Source organism: Orbicella franksi, chromosome 7, assembly GCF_964199315.1.
Source record: "Orbicella franksi chromosome 7, jaOrbFran1.1, whole genome shotgun sequence".
In the NCBI taxonomy this organism is placed as follows: Eukaryota; Metazoa; Cnidaria; class Anthozoa; order Scleractinia; family Merulinidae; genus Orbicella; species Orbicella franksi.
Genome location: NC_138151.1, coordinates 29,678,847 through 29,694,354, shown reverse-complemented (window position 1 = coordinate 29,694,354; position 15,508 = coordinate 29,678,847). Strand labels below are relative to the sequence as shown.

Sequence of the window (15,508 nt, the reverse complement as noted above, 5' to 3'; positions counted from 1 at the left end):
TCATAGAAATACAGCACTGTATTAGTATGCCGTGGAAGAGTAGAGGACAATTTATTGTACAGTACCTTTACACAATGTGCCCTTATTTAAGTTGCAAGTTGGCACTGAACTTTGTTTAAAGTTTTGATCACTTGTAAGATTGTTTTCCTATTGTTCCTTGCATGAAGTCTACTGGTTAAGGGCCTGTTTACAAGGAGGGAGGGTTACCCTAGCAAGCTGGTAAACCCCAGCTGGAGGGCAAAAGATAGCCCGGGTTTACAGGCAAAATTTTAATGCGCGGTTACACTCAAAGGGTCTGGAAACAATTAGAAAGTTAACCCGTGTAGGCGAGTTAACCCTACCTGGAGTGTTTGCAAGGGGAAAAGTTAACCCGCCCGCCAGGGTAACCCTAGCACGCAGATAGGGTAACCCGCCTACCCGAGAAACCCTAGCTGCCTTGTAAACACGCCGAAGAAAAAAAGAAGAAATGTGTGAAATGTGTGAGTGTTAGGGTAACCCGCTTTCTAGGGTAACCCTTTCTCCTTGTAAACAGGCCCTAACTGAATTGGACATAAATTATTACCCACTTAACTTGCTCACAGTTAACACATACGCATACATACATGTCTCAGTGTAATTCATACATACAATTATCTATGACACAGTAATATTAGGTTTATAGGGACAATACAGTAGACCGTTTTCGGTTTCTCGACATTGAATTGGAACTAACTTGCAATTGCAATGGAGCTCGAGGTTCATTCAGGGTGAATATCATTACAAAGAGATAATGTCATTTGCATTTGAAAAGACTCTCTGCATTAGCCTCAGCTGCAAGCTTGTTTGAGACCAATAACGAGAATATGAAAATAATCTATTGGGACTATGACGAAAAGGAAGATCTCATGATTTATTGATACTAACTAAACCGAAGATCACTGAAAAAGAAGTAATTTTCATTCAAGTTTTTGGTGATCTCGATGTTGAAGTTGGGAAAGTCGCTTATAATTTTCCTGGGAATAATCTTAATGAATTAGTTTCTCCAAATATGTAGTGTTTTCAACTGGTAGCATTTTAACTCATATTTTCATCATTTTGTCCTTTGCAGATACTCTTCACAATGGATACTAGTTTGCTCAAACTAGCACTCACTTCACAAAGTGTGGTTTTCTTCTTCTTTGGTGGAGTATTAGCTTCTCTAGAAGTCTACCATGCCAATGATAGACTGACATTCAGCTGTTCTCCTAAGCCCGATGATTTTACCAGACAACTCTGCTATGACGAGTACACCTCTACCATGAGTCCTTGGCTAACACCTCGGAATGGTGTTGAGATTATTTTTGGTGTTTTATGTGTTTGCTGGATTTGCTTCTCGCTTTACAGTGCTGTGACAATACGACAGATCAAAAGAGATCAAGAAGCCCAGCCAAACCAAAGACAAGCTCAGTGGGGAAAGTTAAAATGTAAGTACATTATTCATGTGGTCTTCCGACTTGTGTTCCTCAGTGGGATGATAGCAGTCTTTTGCAGTTCTCAGACCCTTGATCTGCCTTCAGTGTTTGAGTGCAACCCACACACCCCTCAGACAAACAAGACAGCAATTTCAGTCAACCAGACGGAAAGTACAATGCAATGCAATGATCTTCATTACAAGGAGAAATCGAAACTCAACATTGTTATCCTTGTCATTGAAGCTTTAATTATGATACTTGGTATATCTGAGCTTCTTCAATTGACATTAACGAGGAAGCCATTTCAGGAAATGTTACTTGGAAATGTCCCTGAAGTGACCAACAACCTTGACATGGAAAACTTGTTGGCTACAGAAAACAATTCATCAGGTGAGACTAAGATTATGGAAAATTAGCAGAATTCTACAAGTATACTATTACAGATGCTGCAATCTGATTGGTTGAGCTACTCGTACACTATCAACCATTAGACTGCAGTGGCTGTTGGCCGTCTACGAAATGCGACGTTTTTTTTTTTCGAAGATTTTGAGGAAAGTTTAGCTGTGAATGGATAATTAAATCGCTGAGAAGACTAAAAGAACAACATTGGCGGTTTCTTGAATTCTACTAAATCAATTAGATTATGATCTCGAGATTTCTATGAGGGGTCATAGTTCACCACTAAATCTTCTCCGATTCTTATTGGTTTAAATTGATCACGTGACGCGATAGTGTCCATCCGCGGAGAGACACTATCAGCCCATAATGCCCGTCCGAGGTAAATACCCGGATGGATAGTACTCGTCCGTGAAAATATTTCTTTAAACAAGCTGGCTTATAGAAAATAAACAATTGAATTTGTATTAACAGGGCTTTTGTTTGTTTTCTTTGCCAAATTTTACATTTGGCTTCCACGGCTTTCATCTAAAAAAGTTAAAAATAATTCAATATAATTTTTGAACTGGCGCGCGAAAGAAAATTTAGTGGTCAACAATAAAGACGGTAGATTGTTTTTGTCTCGGAACTATCGGTCTGACATGGGCAAATATTTGTTTTAAGAACATCTAACTTCCTCAGGGCAACTATCAGCCGCCGGATAGTTCCTTCACAGAAACACTCTGTCGTTTAAATAGTTTGATGACATGTGATTTGGCCTTCGGCCTCATCAACTATCACCTCATATAAATCTCGAGCTCATAATCTATTTGCGTTCGACAGAACGCAGTTCTAATCGCGTATTGCAGAGAAATTCGAGATCTGTGAATGTATCTATCTATCTGGGGACACCAGTTTGGCCCCCTCCCCCCCCCCCCCCCAAAAAAAAATTCTTCAGGGGCGAATGACGTTATGTTCATGTTCGCCCATGTGCTTTCTTTCGCGTGTTGCGCAATATTGCGGACTTTCGAGTGTCGAGGAAGCTTATTGTGGACTGTAGCGGAAACTCAAGTCAGTGTTGATGGCATTTAAAAACCTTCCAGACATGTCTTCAGGAAATGTGTACGACTTTTCGTACGAACAGAAAGCTGTAGTTTGGCTGCGTGTTGTGTACCCTCTCCTCTTCGACCAAAACCAGGAAATGAGTTTCACTTTGCTGGCCTAGATTTCTGTGGACAAACTATGTAACGAAAGTGTTTACATAGGAAAAGAGTTCAACTCCCACAGGGTTGCTTTGGAACACCAACATGTCCTCCGTTTCATTGTATCGGAAGTGAAAATGCCCTGTAGCTGTTACCCCTATGCCAAGGTGATTGAAAGTCGTGTTCGTAATCAAAATAATTGTCCTAGTTTTGGTACTAAAAGCACGTCGTCTCGCATACCGACGAAACAAACATGGTTGGTGTCGATTTACACGGTCAGTATAAAACAGGCACCGCGGACTGCGGACTACGGACTACGGACTGGGTATAAAACACAGACTTAGGTATAAAACGCGGACTAAGCATTACGGACTGGGCATAAAACGTGCGCGGACTCAGGTATAAAATGAGGACTGCGGACTAAATGTGGCCTCCCGACTGCAGTCCGTGTTTTTTTTTTTACTAACCGGTTGTAACTAATATTACACAATACATGTATAAACGAGAACAAACCCTCTCGTATGCACTTGCTTTGCGATCAATATATATTCATTTGTTTTTGCCCCTGCTGAAGGGAGACCAATTTCACGCCTATCTAACGGCTCAGGCACAAAATGCTGTCCCTGGATTTTTTTTTTTTTTAATATACCAAGCCTGCTTTGCGATAAATTCATTTGTTTTCGCCCTGCCGAAGGCAGACCAATTTCACGCCTTCCTAACAGCACAGGCACAAAATGCTGTTCCTAGAATTTTTGCATTTTTAACATACCAATCGAAGCCTACCTGCCTCGAACGCACTCTTAAATCTACGATTACTACTAGTTGTTAATTAGTATATACCACACAAAAGAATAGTGCTTTCCACGCATTTAAATATCGATTGGCTACCTTGGAGGTGAATAGCAAGTACTATTCATCTTGAGCAAACAGAGGAAAACAAAATCGCTTCCCGTTTCGCTTCGGGTACCGATGAGCTAATTTCTTAGCGATAAACAAGTCTGATTATTCAACTTGTGCGGTATATACTAAAACAATTATTCATCTCAGTGTCGATGAAAGTGGTGGATATTTACCTCGCCTATTTGCGGCTCGGTCAATATCCGCCACAAGTCACCTCCACCTCGATGAATAATTGTTAACTACCATTGATTTGTGGGTATAGGAAAACACGCCCATGTTCATGATTTGTCTTTTAATCGAACTAAAACAACGTGAACTTCGATCAATCAGCAGTGCACTGTCAATTCCCAAAACACCTTCCGGCATTGCTGGGTGCACTTTCACGCCTTTTTAGGACAGTATTTCTTAAAACAGCTGTGTTCCTGGTAACACACCAGCGAGGAAACCTCTGGCTACACAATTGCATGTGAAGCTTACTGTTTGAATGGTTTCTTATTATGTTATCTCTTTCTTTTTTCAGCTGTGAGTTCCTACACAACAGCTTTGAAAGCATCTATTACAAGCCAAACAGAATTCCAGCCTAAACTCATGGCCTCTGCAACCATTTCTAATGTCAAAACTGAGGACATATTCACGAATGTTCTTATACAACATGGTAGAAAGGCCCTCAATAAGGAAGTCATGGGATCAACAAGAAGTGACCAGCTGCATTATTTTGGGCAAGTGAGAGGTACTCGAGTAGAACACTGTGAAGAAATATTCATTGGCACTACCAATGATGAACAAAGCCCTAAATGTATTCTTCTTACTGGGAAAGCAGGGATTGGAAAGACTCTGTTTTGTCAAAAGCTCGTGAGAGATTGGGCTGACGATAAGCTATTTCAGTCACAATCCCAATTTAAATTTGTGTACTTGTTGACATTCCGTCAACTGAATCTCCTTGAAACTGACCAGTTGTCTTTGCAAGAACTGTTAAACTGCTCTACAGTATTGGATGATAGCTCAAACATTGATGACCCGTTGTTTGACCACATTGTGAATCACCCTGAAGAGGTTTTGATCATTATTGATGGGTATGACGAGTATTCAGAACAAGATTACATCATTGGTGAATTGGAAAAACGGTACCAAAATACAGCTAAAGAGAAAATGCCTGTCGCCACACTGTGTACCAAACTCATCAAAGGAAAACTGTTAAAAGACTCTGTTGTTATGATCACATCAAGGCCTGATGAATCAGATAAGATGGGAGAAATTCGCTTTGACCGGTACGTGGAAATTGCAGGGTTTTCTCCCCAACAGGTTGAAGAGTTCATTAAAAATTATTTCAGAGAAAACAACACCATGAAGAACGCCGTTCTCAATCATGTCATGAAGAATGAGAATCTTGTTAGCTTCGCTCACATCCCTATGCTGTGCTTTCTGATGTGTTTCTGTATGGAATATGCCCTTCAAACATCAAACAGCAATGATGATCTCCCTGTGTCAACAACTGACATTTATTCTGAAGCTGTGAACATTTTTGAACTAAAGCATAATGCCGCGTCAGAGTATAGGACGAAAATAATTCCTGAGAAATTCAATGCTTCACATCCAGTGGAAAGTACGTTGGATAAATTATCACAGTTAGCAGCTGAACTGCTTTTGCAGAGAAAGGCAATTTTTGAAGAAAGAGAGATGAAAGGAAAGTTTGGTATCGAAGAAATCGAAAACTTGAAAGAAAGCGGTCTTCTCCACTGTGGTCCGCCTTTCAGGAAATCTTTGCTTGAAACCACGAAATACTTAAGTTTTACTCATTTGACAATTCAAGAGTATTTGGCTGCTCGCTGGTTTGTAATGTCAAATGTAATTCCAAAACGTGTCCCCGAAATGGTTCTGCAGTTCATGGCTGGTATTTTGTCGAAGAAAAAGAAAGGTGAACTAATGGAAAAATTACTAGAAAGTTCATCCTCATCCAGCTTTCAACCCCTTCTGCTGAGAGCAACGTGCCTCAGTGAATATCAAGACAAAGAATTTGCTAAAAATGTCATCAAGAATTATCCCCATCACTATTCTGAGAGTGGCAGATTGTTTTTCTTAACTATAAATGATGTGGACTGTATCGCAATTTCATTTTTGCTGGATGTCTTTAGTGCATTGAATGAAGAGGAAGCTACTACAGCACAACATCAAAGATCTGAACAGTCCTTTACTGTTAACAGGATGGAGATATCAGTCTCATCTCTAACACTGTCTGGAATAAAAGTCTCTGTGAATCACTAGAGAAAGAATACTGTTGCATTACCGAACTAAATATTGGCATATCTCCATTGACTGACGAATGTGCTGATTGCATTAGTGGATTAGTATGTAGTAAATTGACACAACTACATCTGAGTAGTTATCAGATCACCGATACCAGTGTTACCAGTCTGTGTGACGCCTTAACGCATCCAAGCTGTAAAGTAACCACACTATATCTGAATGGTAATCAGATCACCGATGCCGGTGTTACCAGTCTGTGTGACGCCTTAACGCATCCAAGCTGTAAAGTAACCACACTAGATCGGATTGGTGATCAGATCACCGATACCGGTGTTACCAGTCTGTGTGACGCCTTAACGCATCCAAGCTGTAAAGTAACCGCACTAGGTCTGAGTGGTAATCAAATCACCGATACCGTTGTTACCAGTCTGTGTGACGCCTTAACACATCCCAGCTGTAAAGTAACCACACTAGATCTGATTGGTGATCAGATCACCGATACCGGTGTTACCAGTCTGTGTGACGCCTTAACGCATCCAAACTGTAAAGTAACCACACTAGATCTGAGTGTTAATCAGATCACCGATACCGGTGTTACCAGTCTGTGTGAAGCAATACAGCACGACAACTGTAAACTAGTCGAACTACACCTGGCGGGGAATCGTGGTATAAGTGAAGGAAGTAAGCAATCTCTCAAATGTGTGGTTGGCCAGCGCAGGCCAGGTTTTGAACTTGAAATATAAATAGCTACAAGAAAGCATAAGAAGTATCAATATCTAGAATTCTCCTGTACACATTGTCAATTTTGTGAGTTTAGGAAAACAGTTATTTTTTTTTATGTAATGCTAAAGTTGTGTAAATAGATTAGAGTGATATGAAGTTTGTAAATAAGAAAACTCGTTGTAATTCCTGAAGTGTTGAGCAAGAAAAGGGCAACATTTTTGTTAAGTTTTGTAAATAAACGTTTAGATTGTGTAGAGCCTGGCGTTGTTTGCTTTGACGTTTATTCGAGGGAAGGAGATGCTTGTGTATTTGGGGATTCCACGAGGACGCGAAGATGTTAAACGTTCTTTCCGGTCACTCGTGAATTGCGAGTCATTCTCGACACGCGCATGGTTGTCCGCGAATTAAAACGTTGGCCGCGTGTATGGGTATTTCCCGCCAAAACGTGGGCTTGTTCCTGGTTATTTGCGACACGCGTTGAAAACGAACTCTAAGAGATACCATGTTATGTAGCAATTGGGAAAATGTGAAATTAACCCCAGGGAAACCCCAGCAAGGTATAATGAGCGCCCCTGGTAGCAGTGCTTTACAGTCGCTCCATTTCCCCTATTTTCCTGACGGTCGGTAAAAGGAAGCTTAATTTTTAAAGTTGCCTTGTATTATGGTTTGTTGTTGTATGATTTGTTACGCTTACCCCTGGGGTGGTGGAGGGGTGTGCTCGTCGGAAATTTTGAAAAGATCGTAGGAGATGTGATATCAAGCCTAGTCTTTTCAAGGTTTGGTTTTAACAATCGATCAGTGACTTTGTTTATTAGAACTACATGGAACTGTTCCCTACAACTGCAGGGGCGTAGTTGGCCATTTTTGGCTTGCAAGCCCGTTCCATACCTCCTAATTGCAGTGCGGCCGGGAATGTTGGGGGAGGTCAAGTGGACCTATTCAACTCATGCTTTATTACAGCTCAAGGTGGTCAATATATAAGATAAAGCACTTTATTTAAGAAACGAAGCCTAAGCTTTGAATTACACTGATAAAACACGATGGGCATTTGAGAACTCGAGGGAAATGTAGAAAACACGAGCCGCAAGCTCGTGTTTTCTACACTGATTTCTGGAGTATTCTCAAATGTCCGGAGTGTTTTATCACAGTGTAATACACGGCTTAGGCTTCTTCATTTGCTTTATGATATAGAGGCAATGTGGCGAAAAACAAGAGAAGCACGCTTTTTCTGTTTTATACTCTGATAAAACATGGGTTTTCGACCAATCAGAGCGCGCGTAGGGTCCTATCTATATTACATTAGTATAAATCTACTAGCGTTCTATCACGAATGCCGTTCTCTGATTGGCTACGCTACTCACTATCTATTCTGTGATAGTGAGTAGCGTGGTAGTGTGCGCTTGTTAACAAAATGACGGCCGCTTGGCGTTTTCGAAGTGTCTGCGAAGAGGATTTAGATAAAGTTTTGAACGACTAGTAGATTTACACTAAAACAATTAGGTTTTTCGTTTTCGATTTCTATCCGTGATGGTTGACTCGGGCTGCGCCCTTGTCAACTATGACGCGATAGAAATCTCGAGCTTATAATCTAATAGTTTAATATAAAATATCCTCACGTCATGGATTCTTAGCAACTAAACGAGATCTGATTTGAAGCGATAACAGATTGTACTGTACAACCCGGTACTGCTGGACTGAATGCCGAACTAAGTATCTCGAGTCAAGTTTTATGGAAATCCAAAGTTTAGATTCTTATTCTTCTTGCCGCAAAACTCACGAGCCACAGCCTCTGCATCAGTGGCTGTGTCATTGTGCGCGTACATTAGAGCAAGGGCCGAGAGTCGCTTTGTCCTCATGGTTGCCCATAGATAAGTCTTGACTCTATGCATCGGGCTAAAACTGCGCTCAGGAGTTGCAGTTGACACAGGCATCGTGAGAAGGATCGTAAGGATGGTGTTAACGTTTCGATAAAGAGTTGGATTTATGTATCCGAGAGTGTCAGCCAGAGTTGCTGGTCATTCTCCAGTTGAATGTAGTCACTTTGTTTTCTACCGCAACATCTAACTCGTTCTCGAACTCTTTGTTGTCGTTCAGATCGCATGTGTACGAACGAATTGCTTCGCATGTTAGGTAAAACAGAGAAAACTTTTAGCAAAACCCGCAACCTTTGGTGGAAGCGTTACATTTAACAATGCAATCTAAATATAGAACTAGACCTGGAAAAGAAATCCGAAAAGGTTGGGGACACGAGCACTTAAAAACAAAGTCACCCAGAAAACTAGCTCTATGACATAAAAGAGGAAATATTCCAAGAAAAAATAAATATACCAAGAAAAGTTTGTAAGCCCGCGTTTACTCGCTTAAAGGGAGCTACGCCCGTGGCAAGACAGCTAAACATCGTGCAGTCTGTAATAGTAACTAACGGTAAACGGCAGATTGTTGTTGAATCTAGATAACTTTTCATTTTATATAAAAAAGAAGCAATTTAATTATAACATCGTCACGCAATAGCATGGTCTTGTTCTGTTGCCAGCAATGATCGTAGTTTTTTTTTTCGGTTTTGATATTCCACAAGATCATCTCAAATTAATATCGATTTCAAAACCCGTTTAAACGAGAAGACATTATTGGAAGTAAACAGCGTTACCTAACTTGAGACCTGAAACAACCAAACACATGAAAAACTGTATAAATTTTATAAGACACCATGAAATCTGCAGAGTTTGGGAAGTTTCCTTGTCCAGAGATTCCAACCCTCCTGTTTTCGGCGAATATTTCCGACGTCCTCATTTTCGCTGAAAATTTTCCTGGTTTTTGAAACTCTCCCTAGCCAAAGAAAGATAATGTTTTCTCTGTTTAAAACTCCACTATTTTCCTTCGACTGTGATCTCAAAATGCAGGAAATTGCATCTTAGAGGTACATATCTTAAAATTTTTCCCGGGGGAGCATGCCCCCGGAGCCCCTAGACGCTTGCACCTGTGGCGTTCGTGGGCGTGGCTACGCTGCGCCGTAAACCTCCCTTTTTTAGTTCACAGGGTTGAAATCTCGTCTTGTCACATTACCCGAGATATTTAGAAATATTAAGCCCTTATTAACCGAGCAGGAGGTTGTATGGGAGAATTTTGACTGAGGTCGTGAGTAGAGACCAAACGTAGTGAGGTGCGTACACAAGACTCTCCCATACAGACCGACCAAGTTCCGTTAATAATTAAGATATTTATTATATGGCGCAAACAAGAACAATTTAATTCGTTTAATGTAAGTGGTTTGTACTAACTGACATTTTGTTTGCCAACCGCCATGAGCTCAATTTAATTCTGCTCATCCTCTTTACTGTTTTTTTTTTTTTTTTTTTTCTCATCAGGCGTTTTGGCACTTCCATAATAAATAGCGTTAGATGAAAATAGTCAATGATTTTGCATCTCAGTTTGAAACTTTTTCACTAGACCGCTTTCAATACCGATTTCAGCCAATCAAATTCGTGAATTTGGTAGTTCCCAGTCCTTGTGAGACAGAGCCATAAAAGATATTTAGAAAATTTAGGGATATTTGTGAGTCATCTCCCACCCTAGGCCTATAATCCCCGGGGATTAGACTGAAGGCGGGAGATAACTGAGATTTAGGGCTAGGGTGAAAAAAGATTCAAACCACGCCCATAAAACAGGATCTTGCTACCTCTTAGGGATCCTTTTCAAAATTTCAGACGAGCACGCCCGTGTTTTTTATATGGGATTTCCCTCAATCTCGTTCCCAGAGTCTTCGTTCCCCTTGACCAGCGGTCGGAAAACGAGAGCTCTGGGAGCAACCATTTCAGACATGCGCCATAGATGCAGACTGCGCAGTGAGACTGGATGGGCAGAATCACCAGAACTCGGTTATTTCAAAATGGTTGCTCCCAGAGCTCTCGTTTTCCGACCGCTGGTCAAGGAAAACGAAGACTCTGGGAACGAGATTGGAGTTCCCTCCGATGGGGAAGCGGGGTGGGGGGAGGTTGGTGCGCCGCCGCCATTTTTAAGACGAAAAGTACTCTAGCGCAAAATCCTGTAGAATTCAGCGAAGAAGAAACGACGACATTTCGTAAAAACACACACGCCTTCAAAACAGCGTGTTTTTGAATAAATAATTGTTCTGTTCCTCAGACAAACGATATGACGAGGAAAACGACAAAATTTTGTTTATCATGGACAAATAAAATGTTAGAAATATCCCGCCGATTACGAAATATTGCCACTTTACTTACTGAGAGAACGATTATGTCGCATTCAAATTTGATTTTGCCGCTCAGCCGCTTTTATACCGGATGTGACGTCACTTTTTGGTGGATGATCCAAACACACAAAAAGTGCCAGGCGTCGCAGAGTATTCTCCCCCGCCCCTGACAACCCCGACGCAGCCTAACAAATTTATTGTGATTTTTTTTTTTTGTTTTTTTTTTGACCCATTTACACATGACACGTTCTCCTCCAATCAGAAAACGTTAACGAGTTTAACGGCGTTTGGGAGAAATAACAAGTTCCAGGTGATGTCGATAGTACGGCGGAAGATTGTAGCGTCTTCAACTATCTTGTATTCCTGGATCCGTATTCCCAAAGGAAAGCATTTCATTGTTAGGTAATTAGTACTTACGTTTTTTGTATGAGTCTTTTGATCTCTGTTACTTTTTTCAAGGATGTATAGTCGTTAGCAACGCCAGAAATGCGACCAGACAATATTTCGGTGGGCGGATGTAAATCTACAGTGTCATCGTAAACTGATTAATCAAGTCTACAGTTTTTGGCTCCATCCCCGTTTAAAAACTTTTCCAGCTCCGTCTTCTAGCAAGAAATTAATAATACACAGTTTACGAAATGTGTTGTCTTTCATCAGTTCATAAGATGCAGTATTTTGTTATAGAATTGAGACAAGGGGAAATCAAGCGACGTAGCATATTGAATTCGCTCCATGATTAGTATATTAGACCATTCCGGCCCTTTTTCTGTATTCTGAGTTTTAATAATGGCCATGTACCGAAAATCTGTCGATACTACTGAAAAGAACATTAGTAACTTAGCCAAGTTTGTGAGTATTTCCTAGTAAAATTTCAAAGTTAGTACAGTTTCGCAAAGTTATGAAATTTCAGGCGCTTTTAATGCCCCCCGGCATACACACGTTGTAAATTTTCCCGACTTTGTAGAATTGCATATAAACTATTTTGCAAGACATATCTCTTATCAAAACTTTACTAACTATAAGGCGTTCTCTCCAGCTGTGTTTAGCCATTTTCGAAAGTTCAAAACTTGATATTGCACTAGAAGATTATGCATACAAAACGCAAACAGACCATCAGTCATGCAGAAATTGTCTGCATAAGAAATGTTTGGAAATATCTTGTCTATGAAAATTTGTTTGTATATTTTACCTTCTGTTAGCCTTGTGGCCACCGATTCTACACGTTAGGAGATATATATTGGGGGAACGTTGAAAATCTGCGGTTTTTCCACAGAATTACTGCTATAACCCAAAAGAAATGTAAAGACCAAACTTCTATGATGCAAGAACGATTTAAAATGCAAATTACAAGACTGAGAAGATTTTTAACCGATGACCTCATTCGTTATGGCGCAATGCTCGGTTGTCGCCCTGACAGTCGCCGAGCCCTTGCCCCGTGTCGGAGTTCCGAGGATTTCTCTACCGATTTATCCCTTCGAATGGACAGAGCGCTTTAGGCATGTGGCAGCAAAGAAGAGAGAGCCTGGGAACGAATTTGCAATCCGCCATCTTGGTTTTGAAAGTGTTATATAGTTAGCAAAGTTTACGGCAAAGTACGTTTGATTCATAGTTGTTAAAGATGTCTTGAGTGGTTGCATTTTATCCGATAAATCTGAGCTTGCTAACAAACCCATCCGATCCACAAAATACAAAACTGATGTGGAAATTGAGATAAGCTCAAGATCGAAAAAGTGAGTCACAGCTGTTGAGACCGAACCAGATTGGAAGGAAACTAACAGCAGTTTCTTGGCAAGATCAAAAAGGTGAGCTGTTGAAATCTTTAGTTTGCTTAAATTTTCATGTATACCTTGGTATCATAGTTTATTTTCTAGCGTGAAATTATGATAACGAAAGCCCAAAACGGGAAATGGCAGCGATATATCTTCCAATTCTTCCAACATTAGATTTAAAGAACATTCTACTTGTAATAAGTACCTTTCGGTATTTTTACGCTACGTTTATGACTTTACTTTATTGCCAATGATGTGGAAATAAATCCTGGGACTTTCTGTTACTAAATGCAGGTCTCTTAATTGACTTTTGATGTATGAGCTTTTATACATTTCATTGATAAGATATCCATGGTAATTTGCTGGAAATGGAACTCCTATAATGTTAAAATCTTTATAACAAATAAAGAGTAAATGATGCAATATCTGGGAATACATGTAAAGTGTGGTTCAATTTACTGCAAGGGTGAGGTGGTGCATGTGCTATATTTAACAATGGGGTAATTATTATTTTTATAATAATAATGTTATAGTTATATTAAAAAGAAAAAGAATAATATTAATAAAGTATAATTATGATTTTCATTTATACCCTCTGTTATTCTCTTTGTAGGACACTGAAATGGTTAAACGTATTGGCCTTACTTCATATATTCAGCATCACAAACCTCATCAGTGTAAACAAGTAACTTTGACTATATTCAGACAGGAAATGGTTTCACAAGAGACTATATAATGACCACAGTAGTAGGAATCATTTTAGATTTGTACCTTCTCACTCAACAATATACTGGTAATTATATAGTCTACACAAAACATGTATAGTGACTGAATGAAACAATCCTAAATCCATGATTATTGTATTTTGAAACCCAAAAATATAAGAACCCGTCTTAAGCCAAGTGAGATCAAGCAGGTTCTTACAGTTAAATTATGAACTCTTGTTACAGAGACAACATTGCATATACATTCTGAAATCAGTTGTGGTAGGCTTATCATGATACAGTTGTGAATAAATACTGTATATTTAAAGACCATACCCAAGTCTATTTATTTTTCTGGTTATCAACAACTATAATATCTCCTTCATAGTTATTAAGAACCTTATAAGAACCTACTTACCCTAAATTGCCAATAACTATACAAGAAACTATTTTGCCAGACTTCAAAAAATGTAGGTTCTTACATGCGGGCAACATTGTCATCAAAGAATTGTGAATCAGTGAATTGATAATTATTATTTAGAAAATGTGTCTGAATATGGAAATGAATAACTAAAAATTATTAACTACTTAATAACCGAGAGTGAGGTCGTTACGGGAAAATCTCAAATTGAGGCCTTGCCGTATTGACCTCGCTATCGCTCGGTCAATACGGTAGGCCGAAGTTTGAGATTTTCCCGTAACGACCGGACGGTCGAGGTTATTAAGTTGTTTATTATATGGCTCATGAACTAAAGAAAAGAAAAAAATTATTCGAGCGGAAGTCGTCAATTTACATCCGGCAATGCGTGCGTTTACCGATTCATTCATCGTCCCAAACCCAGGGCAAAACTACACAGTCAGTGAACTTCACCACTGCATTACGTCTTCCGTTAAAAGTACACATTTCTTTACGGGAAAAATGATTGTCCCGGCCTCAAAAAGGTATTTTAGTATCGTGGTGCCACAACTTGATGGGGGAGTTTTTCCAACTTTTGTGGCGAAACGTCAATGCACATGGAAAAGACAGAAAGTGCTTCAAAATAGTCCAAACCAACGGTCTTTCGGTGAAACAAAATACTAATGCTTCAGAATGCACTGCTTAAAATAACTCGATCTTCGCATTTGCTTTCGACGACATATCTTTGCCTTCTTCATTCTGGTATTTATGGATTAACTTTTCAAGCTTTGTGAACGTCTAAAACTTCCTGCAGTTATCAGAAACACTGCTACCGACAGAAACCGCCCGATTGTTGACATCTGATGATCCTGGAAGCTGATTTACACTTGCTTGTGTTAAAGACAGGGAATCTATGTGATGAGAACTGTGACAGAGTTCAATACTTCGGTAATTGTTGTGACTAAGATGATAACTTATAAGTTTCCTCGTGGTGTTCTGCTCAGGATGCATGACAGATCAGCCGATGATGTTTTTCACTTAGCGATTTTAGCTTTACTTGATTGTTTTTCACTAGTGCCCGCCAAGGCTACCGGCTGGTAAGTCAAAAACGACTTCTATATAAATTTTATTAAGGAAAAATCCCTAAACTTCTAGCTATTCGGAATTAAATTTACATCTCTTACTGTTTTTAATTGGCTTTCATCGTTTCAATGCGCTTGAATTTTCCGAGCTGGGCTCTTCCTAATTTGCATTATCCGTAATCGGCCCGTGGGCATTACGGCTGCATAATGACCGCTCAGATTTCGCTCTTAACCAATCGGAGCACGCGTTATATCGGCCACAAGCCAAAGCCATATAATAATGTTATATAAAACCCTCTCTAAGACAAGCTTTGATCACCTTCCCTTTTAATGTTGCACTGGGACATCTTGAATTATTGACATTAGGGAGTGCCAAAGACAATAACCAGAAAAAAATGGACTTATAATTTACCTTTCAATTTCGTAATTTTCTAGAACTGGTTAGTAAGCTGTGCGGTTTAAAAACCTACAC

General features: G+C 39.8%; 1 protein-coding gene across 1 annotated transcript; it reads left to right on the top strand.

The window, feature by feature from the left end:
• Window positions 1-1,146: 1,146 nt before the first annotated feature.
• Window positions 1,147-7,586, top strand: LOC145493910 (NACHT, LRR and PYD domains-containing protein 12-like). Its single transcript, XM_081473397.1, is given in 3 exon segments — window positions 1,147-1,820; window positions 4,428-6,149; window positions 6,152-7,586. Coding segments are annotated over 3 exon segments (3,009 nt in total). The 5' UTR covers window positions 1,147-1,276; the 3' UTR covers window positions 6,895-7,586.
• The last annotated feature ends 7,922 nt before the right edge of the window (window positions 7,587-15,508 follow it).